This window comes from Pseudochaenichthys georgianus, chromosome 1 (assembly GCF_902827115.2).
Source record: "Pseudochaenichthys georgianus chromosome 1, fPseGeo1.2, whole genome shotgun sequence".
Lineage (NCBI taxonomy): Eukaryota > Metazoa > Chordata > Actinopteri > Perciformes > Channichthyidae > Pseudochaenichthys > Pseudochaenichthys georgianus.
This window is the reverse complement of record NC_047503.1, coordinates 42,999,730-43,011,666: the sequence shown is the minus strand read 5'-3', so window position 1 is coordinate 43,011,666 and position 11,937 is coordinate 42,999,730. Positions and strand designations below refer to the sequence as shown.

Here is an 11,937-nt window from a genome sequence, read left to right as displayed (position 1 = left end):
TATAAACTGGAACAGTAGCCCCTTTCACTTTTAAGCCAGGGAAAATGTGTATGTCACTTTAATAATGTCTAAACATGAGGAAGATAAAACCTAAGAAAAAGAGCTGCAGTAAGAGGCGGGGCAAAGCTGGAAGGGCAACATATCAGAATCCAACTCAACGTCTGCAAGTTTTGCAGTAGTGTTTCAACACTGGAGACAATTCTGTTCTCTATAAATAAATATTAAACTACAGTCGTCAGCTCTTACTCAACTACACATCAGGGTCTCTGTTACAAGGGTGAGTAGAGCTGTCAATATTTAACTATAACTTTATTTTTTAGTTTGAAGACAATCTTGCTACACTTTTTGTGCAAATGTTGCTGCATGTAATCAAAAGTATAACATTTTAAAAACCATTAGATTTGTATATGTCAGACATATTGGACACAATCTCCTAAAGGTACAAATAAGCTTCAGGACTCAGGGTGGGGTCTTCTCTATGGCAGCAGGCATTTAAAGACTGTTCGGCCTGTTTAGCCAACAACCATTGCTACCACATATGGTTGTCTTCAGCTTGGTTATGCGTCATGGACATTTATTTTGTCCCTACAAAATCCTATATTTAGGAGGAACAGAATCAGGCTAACTTGTTTGTATTTGAAACTTGGCTAGTTGGAATAGTTTGCTAAAGTGAACATTGATTCCAGCTAGCAATCTGCGTTAGCCATCACTCTTTAGTGGGTCCAGTTGTCTTGGCTGCATTTACTAAACTATCAAATGTTAAAGAGAGGACGGCCCTCTTTAGGAAAATACAATACAAAATGGTAACAAACAATGAAGTTGTTTTGTGAGTTTGTTTTATTTTGTTTATGTCAATGGGGGAAAGGGAAGCAACACAAAGCCAGCTCGACCAGATACAAACAACTGTGTTTCTAATGAACAAAAAAAAGAAGGTGGCCTAACAGTGGCTGTTTAACACATGAAACAATGAAATGAAATGTAATTGATTTATTTAAAACAAGGGACAGTGTACAGTGCACTAATCAACATATTACCGATTTACTACTTTCTTTTTTGTTTTACATTCGATTGCATTAAGGCTTTCTGATATCCTTCACAGCAGACATCTGAACATATAAAATTGCTGATCACCACTTTCATTGCATTTTAGATGATTTAGTCAACTTTGTAACTCCCATGGTGTTCCCGGTCAAAATGACCGCCATAAAGAAAAGGAATTAGTTACCATCCGGATCAGATCAAACACACACACAAACTCTAGATGTCCCCCCCCCTTATGTGCCCATCCCCCCACATGGATCACACCTGGCACACGCAATACATGTACAGTTTGAAAGGGTGTTAAATGAAATTTGGTGATGATTAATGGTTTTTGTGTTAATGTAATAGCAGTTTAAACAGGACCGGTCAAATTTGTGACCGCGAACACCAAAGTAAAGTTCAGGGTTCTTTATTGTCAAACTAACATAGCTAGAGTAATTTTTTTTTTAAAACTATTTTAACACACACACACACACACACACACACACACACACACACACACACACACACACACACACACACACACACACACACACACACACACACACACACACACACACACACACACCAGTGCTGACACAGTTGGTTATCAATGAGCCACTTTTTAACACTGTGCTTGAATGAGTATAGTAGGATGAGGATTCCATTGATGGGATGCTTTGAATGAAAAGACCGCCTGGCTAAATGCACTTTTCCTCAATGGGATCGTGCCGTCTCCCCTAGACGCACTTCCAGTAGGTTGAGGTGGGCTTTTAAGAGGACTTTTAAACTCAGTTATGTTCAACAACCTCACTTCTCTAGTGGTTTAACTAAACAACAACAAGCAGCTCCCCTGTGCCCTCTGAGTACTCTCCTGAAAGTAATCTAGCACATGTCTTTGTTCTAATACGTTCATGATGTGCATTGTGGTAGAAAGGGAATTATTCAAGTGTAATTCTTCACAATCCAAAGGAACTGATCGGCGGTATCCCTTCAGTCGACTCTGTCCGTCTTCAACACACCTCAGAGGCTATTTGATTACTTTCTGCTTCACCTCATTTATCTGAGAGCTCGAGATACTTCGACACTTTACACGAAAACCCAGCTAAAATATTTTACTGTAAAGGCTTGAACTATGAGTAACATATATAAGGTACTTCAAATAAGCTCCAATAATAATACTTTAATCATGTATTATATAATATGGTAGCTTTAATAGTGTTCATTCTACTAAAACAAGGCTTCTAACACATGACCTTTACTTGTTTGGGTATTGCTTCTTTTAAGGAAGTGTGAGATTTATGTTGTGTTGGAGAAAGACATTTTGCATCAGACACACAATTAAAGATTTTTATTTGAACACAACAGGAACATAACTCGATACAACAGGTGAAAAGTTACAAAAAATGTTTTATTTGAATAGTCTGTTATATTGAGTTTGATTCACTAGTTTGTGGCACTTTTTATGTAAAGGATAATAAAGAGAAGAGCTGCAACGATAAGTCAATCCACAGAAAAATACTTGCCAACTATTGATGATCAACTGGTTGGAAGTTATTTGAAGATATTAGATATTTTACAAACCAAACGATTAATTGAGAATATAATCGGTAGCTTCCGCCCTAAAGCTAACCTTCACTCGGAGCACTGATGGGAGGGTGAGTTTTGTTTTTGTATATACCTACAATCCAGGATCACAGACTCCACCTTCAAAGCTTTCTTGGACTTGATGGTTTTACAAAGTGGATGTAACTGGAATAAACAACATTAGAGCTGTCGGGAAAATAACATTTACTGAGAAGAACGTGGAAAATTGACTATCGTCCAAAGCCTGTTCTTAATTCTCCAGATACCTCAGTGAACCTGCTTCTGCTTCTTCCTCCTGACAGAGTTAACACACAGCTGGAGACCTCACACACACGTTTATGTTTTCAATCAGATGTGGACAGTCTTTCTGGGCTTCCGGGCCTTCCGGGGCTTCTTCGGTCCTTTCTTTTTACTCTTTTTGTTCGGGTCCGTCATCTCTCCTTTGAAAGAGCTGGAGCTTGTAGTCGTAGTCGTAGTCGGTCGGTTTCCAGAGAATTTATTTTGAGCTTTGAAACCCCCCCGGGCGCCTCCTTTCTCCAGCCCCGAGCCCTTCATAGGTCCCTTCATAGGTCCCTTCATTGGTCCCTTTCCTGGCCTCCCTGGCGCTCCTTTCCCCTCCGGAGTCTTCTTCTGCTTCTCCTTCTTCACCGACCTCTTCACCCGAATGGTCCTGGTCTCCAGCTTCGATCCATCGAGCTCCAACGCCAGCTGCACCGAGTCTGCGCTCTGAGACGCAAAGATACAAAACCATTACATCTCACGTCAAACCTGGTGTAGAAAAACAGCAATAACCTTGAGAAGGGCGGCACTATAACAATAATAATAGATTACATTTGTATAGCGCCTTTCAAGGGACCCAAGGCCGCTTTACATGGTGAACAACAAGGCAAGGCAACAAACTAACAAAAGGGGCAAATAATAAAGTACTGTGTTGGGTTAGGGGACAAAGGCCATGGTGAACAGGTGAGTTTTTAATGATCACTTGAAGATGTCCAGGGAAGCAGCTATATAAGGAGAGAATATGCAATATGTGTCTAATATCCTAATAACATTATCATTTATGATGAAACAGATATCAGGCTTACTTTGTTCAGCCTTTACTCTCTTATCTAACTGATAGAGCTGAGCGTAAGAGGAACCAACAACAACAACAACAACAATGGAGAAAGATGTGTAGTTCCGTCTAATCTAAAAATCGATATATCCACAAGTAGCAATAAGCTTGACTCCAACAAAAATACGTCTCAGGAAACTTTGACTCTTAAAGGTGGGGTAGGTTAGAATGGAGAAACCAGCTCGAGTGCGCTAGAATTTGAAAGTACACAGCCAGAAAAAATCTGCCACTTCCTTCAGACTTCCTCACAGAGCCCCTCCAACACACACAAACGCGCACATGACCAATGAGGGCACGAGATCAGTTTATGCCCCGATGGAAGGCTGACAGGCAGGCAGGCCATCCAGTTACTTTAGCCGGGCCGGCTCAGATGATTGGTCGTGCTTTTTACAGCGCCACGGCTTCCACAGATGATGTTTTGTTATGTATTTATTGCCAAAGCATTTAATGTATTCATTGCTATCGGGATGTTAAGAGCATCCCATGGAATATAACAAAAAGTGCTTCTGAAATAAATTACATACCCCACCTTTAATTTAAACAAAAGATATCAGAACAAACACATATTTTTAAAGGTCAAAAAACGATATTGCTCCGTGATTCTTTTTTCTTTCTCACTTCTAATTACCAGCAGCTGCGGTCGGCTCTGACGTCAATTTTACAACGGCTGATAAATGATATAATAATACTAATAACAAAGAATTACAATATTCAAATATATCTGTATACACACACAATATATAAAATTATACATTTTAACATATGGCTCCTACAAGATGTTAATGTTTTAAAGTGCCGTTTTGCGCTTTCTTTAAAAAGATCCTCTGGCTATCACAAAGAAAGTGACAGATATCCAGGACACAGAGTGAAGCAGTGGAGCAGCCTCTGTGTGGTCGTACCTCAAACAGCACGTATCCGAACCCTTTCCCCAGGCCGGAGTTCTGGTCTCGAACCAGTCGGACGCCCTCCACATCGCCGCACTCCTCAAAGTGCTGCCGGAAAGACAGCTCGTTTATCTCTGAAAACACAAACAGCAGGTTAGCGGCAACATGGCAAACGACAACTATTTTGAACGTTACAAAAAAGGCAGAGAGGCTCACCGAACGAAAGATTCCCCACGAATACGGAGCGTTTGTGATCGTGCTGCAAGGCGAGAATGATTCACATGAACATAACAATGATACATAATAAACGTTCATAGCACCTTAAAACCCAAAATGTTTGATCACACAGAATAAAATCAGAAACTGTTACTAAATCTAATCCCAGATATCAGATCATATGATGTGGAGACTCACTGCTGAGCTCTCCGTCACTTTGTCCACTCGGATGTGAAATCCTTTCTCGATCTCCATGCCGTTCCTGTGAGCACACACACACACACACACACACACACACACACACACACACACACACACACACACACACACACACACACACACACACACACACACACACACACACACACACACACACACACACACACACACACACACACACACACACACACACACACACACACACACACACACACACACACACACACACACACACACACACAGAGTGTGTTGAGTTACATGCAAAGAGTTAGACTGTGTGTGTGTGTGTGTGTGTGCAACACGTTCTCACTCCCATCCCGTCACATATTGACGGACGGTCAGGGCCCCTCCCCGTCGCTATATTACGTACAGGGTCGACCCCTTGACCGTCAGGTTTCTACGGGCAGGGCGTCCCATAGACCTTCATTGCGGACACAGCGGACCCCTTGACCGTCAGGCTTCTACGGGCAGGGCGTCCCATGGACCTTCATAATGCCTATTTTAAGGTTCATTTGGCTTTAAAATGCGTTTTGATCTCATTTTATGCGAGTAATGAGTTTTTATTTCTGAATATTTGTGCAGTACATGTACATGATGTTTAGTTTGCTAGTTATGACGAAGATTACTTCATGAATGTGTACACATTCATGGTTGCTAAGGTGGTTGCTATGGACGCTGCAACAGCTCCCAGACCACGTGATCAACAACAATGGCTGTCCTTCGTGTTATTCTCGGTGGAAAAATGCCTATTTTATGGTTCATTTGGCCATTAAAATGCGTTTTGATGTCATTGTATGCGAGTAATGAGTTTTTATTTCTGATTATTTGTGCAGTACATGTACATGATGTTTAGTTTGCTAGTTATGACGAAGATCACCTTACGTCTGTGAGGAAAATGGGGGTCAGAGCCTCGTATTTTTAAAATCTTTTTTTCCTTCTAATTTGTTATTCTTTTCAAAATAACACACTGGTATTTACTCACCAATAACATACAATTATCCTTGCTTTTATTTATTGGTTTAATTCCATAATCTCGGTCTTTTTTGGCGTTCGTCAGGAACTGAATTTAAAAATAAAAATAACCGGAAACTGACGTGGGCATTTCGAGCGATTACCCAAGATTCTCAGCTACGCTGATTAGATGTTTTAGCCGCAATGCATGCTGGGATTTGGTGTTTATATTATATGAAATCCGGAAAACATTTGAAAAGACTAAAATAATACTTAATTCCGAGTGTTCTTGCTTTTCTCTTTGAAAGTCATCACATAACGGCATTGTAATGCACGGTTCGGCTGCATTAAATATTACAGATCTGCCGTAGTTCTTTATTTATAGCGCCCTGATGAGAAGACCTATGGAAAAACTGAAGAAATGCCGCCGAAACTGAATACTTGACGTGGATCATAAATATATCAACAATTAAAAAACTTCTCAATTTCTCTTCACACAATACGTCTCCTTGCAGTATCAACACTAATTCGGCTGACTTTTACATTTGATGTAATTCATAGATAGGTTATATTTACACCATAACGGTGCACAGCTGATAAAAAAGGACTGTAGTTTTTAAAGATATTACTGATTTGAATTGGATTGCATTTTGAATGTAAGAATGTAAATACTGAGTCTGAAATAGTATAGCAATATGCTGTAAAATTATGTGAAAGCATGAATAAAACTACACATCTTCAGATGTTGTACATAAGTGTCTGTGTGTACCTTGTGTGCCTAGTGGTTAAAGCACGTTATTGAATTATTGTTTTTATGTGTTATATTTGATTAAAAAAATATTAAGAGTACATATACTTTCATAGGGGGAAAGTAGAAGGTCTGTGATAGAAATATAGAATATAAAAAATCAAGAAGATACTATAAGTGATCTCTTCAATAAAACAGTTTAGTGCAGGATGTACAAAGATATTAATAGGAGGAGGTGCAAAACAGAAAAACGAATTAACCTTTATTTAAACATGAAATAACAGATTACGGTCTTCTTTTAAATAAGAAAAAAACGTTGGGGGTATCTATCTACAGATAAATACAAAGTACTTAACGTCTAATATATTGCTTTCCTGCAATGTTAACTATGTTGAAGCACTTATTTTAACTGATATTATAAATTTGGATTATACTCTTATGTATGTAGATAGAATAAGAAATGTGCAGAATATGACAGTTTAATGGTGGAGGTACACACATATTGATAGATGTCTTGTAATGCACTGTTGAGGAACCTGTGACCCAAGTTTTTCATTCATTTCATAACTACACCGTAAGTTGTGTATAATATGTCAATACACCTTTAAAATCTTGAAATCTTGAAAGGGATGTGCAAAATAGCCATAATATATAGTCTTTAATTAACTATTAGTAGAGAATAACGAGTAATTAATATACTTTATTACTCGTTTCCATTAATGTCAATTGCAGATACATGTTTAGTCTTCTCAAGCACAAGTATCAAATATCTCTCCTGATTGTTGGCACTTGACAATCACCTTACCTGAATGTCACTCAGGTGTAACTAAAGTCTGATTTAAGGGTTGTTTATATTTCACATCATTAATCAGAATCTGCAAAGTAACTCAAATAAATGCAGTGGAGTAAAAATACCAGGTTACCCTCTGAATTGTAGTGGAGTAGAATTACAAAGTATCAATGAGCGGTCATGTGGGTATATTAATGCTATATATTGATGCTGCGCATTATGGACAGCGATTTTTATCCATTTATTAATTATATGTTTTACATTTGATAACACCAATGTGTTTAATACTGCCAACTTCTAATTGTGGGAAAACGAAAAAGTTCAGTAGAGACGTCCCATAGAACATTTTGCGAAACACAATAGTGTAGTGTGTAGTTCTGGGGGGGCGTTCGATTCCAGTTTTGGATAGTCTGGCGTGGTTTCGTTCCATTTCAAACAGCTGTTTGACGCTGTAACATTGGCGCACTGCCACTCCAACATCCAATCCCAGACCTTGAAGAGTAATCACGGGGACTGTAGTCCTCAACGATAGCTGGGGATTCTGGGTAGTGTAGTGTCTTCGCCATCCTAAACTCAAACATTTTGACAATCGCAATGATGCTCGAACTGTCCCTTATAGGCCTACGTCTGTTTCCGGTTATTTTTATTTTGAAATTCAGTTCCTGACGAACGCCAAAAAAGACCGAGATTATGGAATTAAACCAATAAATAAAAGCAAGGATAATTGTGTGTTATTGGTGAGTAAATAACAGTGTGTTATTTTGAAAAGAATAACAAATTAGAAGGAAAAAAAGATTTTAAAAATACGAGGCTCTGAGCCCCGTGTATTTTCCTCACAGACGTAAGGTAATCTTCGTCATAACTAGCAAACTAAACATCATGTACATGTACTGCACAAATAATCAGAAATAAAAACTCATTACTCGCATAAAATGAGATCAAAACGCATTTTAAAGCCAAATGAACCTTAAAATAGGCATTATGAAGGTCTATGGGACGCCCTGCCCGTAGAAGCCTGACGGGCAAGGGGTACCCTGTGTCCGCAATGAAGGTCTATGGGACGCCCTGCCCGTAGAAAATGAAAAGGGGTACCCTGTACGTAATATAGCGACGGGGAGGGGCCCTGACCGTCCGTCAATATGTGACGGGATGAGAGTGAGAACGTGTTGGTGTGTGTGTGTGTGTGTGTATGGCTGACCTCTCCAACGCCTTGGTGACTCCTTCCTCGTCTTTAAACACCACGTAGGCGTTCATGCTTTGCTTCTTGGGATGAACTTTGCGCCTGTAAAGTAAAAGATATATCTTTAAAGAGAGGATGACAAAGACACTCAAATAATTCAATCTGAAAACTATCTTTATGTTACACTGCCGCTTCTAGTATAGATTCTGTAATCTTATGTCCAAAGGCTTTTTTATCAACCACTTTTAATCGCCTACTTGTTGATATTTGAAACATGCCTCGCCTTAAAGACAGTTCATCCAACTCTTCGGTAACTTACTGAATAGCTGCTAGTTTGCGGGACATGGCGGGGTCCTCTCTGACCTGCAGGGAACAAACACAACAGGTCTTTAGAAGAGAACACTTTGTTTTAATATCACTCCAAGCAGCGGCTACAGAGCTCTGAATGTAAGTGAACACGAGAACCATTTTCCCACAAGATGTTAAAGATTCCTCCAGAACATTCTTACAGTGTACCTCAGAGAAATTAGATTCAGTGAGAGTTCTACTTGATTAAAGGATAAGCTTAATCACACCTACATTGAATCAGTAGATTTCTACAGAATCACAACCATCAGCGTATTTTTCTTGGAGGGGGGGGGGGGGGGGGGGAAATAACTGAAGTTCAACTTCGGTGAAATTTGTCATGTGAAAGTTGTGGGGGAAACTTCTTCAGATACCTCATTCACACCAACGCAACTCCGGTTCAAGCTCCGTGCTAGAGCTTTTCAGGTTCAGAACCGGTTCTTCGGTTTAGCTCCGGCTCTTTTCACACCGCACAGAGTCCGACTGGTGCTGCGTCATCGTTTGCGTCATGACGTAACCGTTTGCGTGCCTGCTTCGTAAAGCCAAACCGTGCGGAAACCCCTCACAGCTGACACCGACAACAACAACCGATTGCGCTCCAGCTTCCTCTGTAACTCTTCAGAAGACCAGATTCCCAGTAGGTAGCTGGTCTCTTCAGTGGACCACTGCTGCTTGTTAAGTTTCTCCATCGTTGTGGACAAGCTGGATAAAACGCGGGCTTCTTGTTGTTGTTCAGGAGTTGATCCCGCCCCTGCTCCCGCCTCGACGTAAGCGTGATGTATGCGGTGCTTTTGCTCTGGCCGGACAATTTTTTTGGTGCTTGAAACGAACCGGATTCCGGAGCTAAGAGGCTGCTCCGCTGCGGTGTGAACAGGAAAACCCGGTGCTTTTCAAGCTCCAGCTCCGAACCGGCCCTGAAACACCGTTGGTGTGAATGAGGTAAGAGAGACACGAGGAGAGCTGGAGCTTTGATGGCAAACACTGACGGTTTATTTGGAGCTTCGGCCGGAGAATTCACACGACATGTCACGGGCCACGGGTTGACCACAGGGTTGAGATGCCACAATCAAATCTGAAGCACCTCCTGTAGCTCCAGGTTTTAACTAGTTCAGAGTGCAATAATCAACATTCTTCAATAGGTAGACTAAACAGCTGAGGACACTGAATCACAGTTGTTGTCGCTTATGGCTCGGGGTCTTCTACACCCCGAGAAGGATGTGTTCCAGGTGTCCCACAACAATAACTATCTCTGACCGAGAGTTGCCCGGTCACAAACTGGTAACAACAACAACATGCTAGGGCAGCCCCTCCTTAAAGGAGATCGGTACGAGAGCTGGAGGAACATGTCCGGTGGTCTTCCTGACTCGTTCTCCTCCTCTCTTTATGACACCGAGTGTCTGGTGTGTAAAGGCATCCTGATACTGGAGGTTAGCACTGAGGTGCTGATTGACTCAAACCCTTCTTCATCAGAGCGCCATAATTCAGCCCCCAAATTGCTCTGCTTAGTGACTTTTTAAATCTAGAGAGCACAAAAAATAGAAAGTTGTAGGAGCTTGTTATCTTTCATTTGGCGATATAAATGTGTCCTGAGTGAACTGTCAGCTTTTGGTTCTGGTAGCAAATACTATTTATCAAAATGACTAGTTTGGACATTTTCTTTAACAGTCTTTAATGATCTATTTAATGTAATGGATGAACATGACTGAACACATGACAGGAAGTTGAATAGAAACGTAGGAAGAAACTAAGAGTTATTAATATGACTGAGTAGCACTTCAAAACCCAACTGCATGCTGGGATTATTTGTGTGTAGTGTTTTTACCACAGAGCGAAACCGCACTGACTCGATGGATCCTTTCTCCCGGAAGAGGCCCTGCAGGGTCTGGAAAAACAACAAATACCGCAAAACATCAGGTTTGTTCCTTTCTCAAACATATTATTGATCAATCCAGGAATATCAAACCGGTTTAAAGATGAAAAAAACGGATATTCGGTCACTAAACATATCTAACGTGTCGCGACAACGCCTGGGATTAAAAAGGCTCATCTCACTTTGTAATATCTGTTGTGATGTTGGTACCTTCCTGGTGCAGCTGATGGGCAGGTTGCCTACGAACACCGTCCTCTTCTTCTTTGTCACCTCCTCTTCTATCCTGTTTCTCTTCATCTGCCTCTTTATCACATACTGCTCCGCATCGTTCCCATCGCCCGGCTCCGTCTTCTTCTTCTTCTTCGCCGGCCCTTTCTCGTCTTCGTCTGCACAATATAAACTGAGCTCCCTGAAGAGCAAGGGATCAGAAGAGAGGGGTGGAGGTTACAGACTCAAAGAGGTCAAAACAATCCAAGGAGTTACGAGGATTTTCTTATATTTGTTCCAGGACGGGTAAAAAAGAAGACTCCTTTAGAGGACAGACCTTCGAGACTAACAACGGTGATTAGGGATGCTCCGATCGATCGGCCGATGCTCACTCTCTGCCGATCGATCGGTGCTCTCTATAAAGGCCGATCGTGAGAGCCGATCACATGACGTAAAATACATGACACTTTTCTCTGTGCGCGGCAAAACAAGCTCGCCAAAATGGCTTCACCGGTCTGGCATTATTTTAAGGTGTCCGAAAAAGACAGTAAAATAGCGGTATGCAACGTGTGTGTGAAGCAGAAATCCTGCAGCTCCGCCCGCCGTGACGGACCGGTGAGCGGAGCCACACACACTAAGAGTTAGACCTAACACACTTCGCTATTTGATCTACCTCTGGAACTAAACTAGTTATTAATATGTTTATTCTTCACCATCGGGTCACTCATTACTGGATCAGTGAGCTGCATGAGACGATACTGACAGGCTGTCAGGAGAGAGAGAGAGAGAGAGAGAGAGAGAGAGAG

The 11,937-nt window shown here is 41.1% G+C and overlaps 1 protein-coding gene across 1 annotated transcript; it reads right to left on the bottom strand.

The window, feature by feature from the left end:
- Nucleotides 1-2,356: 2,356 nt before the first annotated feature.
- On the bottom strand, nucleotides 2,357-11,684 carry rbm34 (RNA binding motif protein 34). Its single transcript, XM_034088182.2, has 8 exons — nucleotides 11,135-11,684; nucleotides 10,877-10,936; nucleotides 9,029-9,072; nucleotides 8,728-8,811; nucleotides 5,020-5,083; nucleotides 4,822-4,864; nucleotides 4,621-4,739; nucleotides 2,357-3,333 (listed from the first exon to the last, which is right to left on the bottom strand). Exons 1-8 carry the CDS (start codon nucleotides 11,219-11,221, stop codon nucleotides 2,956-2,958), a joined length of 879 nt encoding a protein of 292 aa, XP_033944073.2. The 5' UTR covers nucleotides 11,222-11,684; the 3' UTR covers nucleotides 2,357-2,955.
- Nucleotides 11,685-11,937: the final 253 nt, after the last annotated feature.

Bases quoted from the DNA above. Each gene is read 5' to 3' on its own strand.
- rbm34 (XM_034088182.2), bottom strand. From the start codon at position 11,221: ATGAAGAGAAACAGGATAGAAGAGGAGGTGACAAAGAAGAAGAGGACG. The intron at 8,812-9,028 runs GTAAGTTACCGA...TTTACTTTACAG, and splicing joins CGCAAACTAGCAGCTATTCA to GCGCAAAGTTCATCCCAAGA. The intron at 5,084-8,727 runs GTCAGCCATACA...GTGTGCTCACAG, and splicing joins GTCACCAAGGCGTTGGAGAG to GAACGGCATGGAGATCGAGA.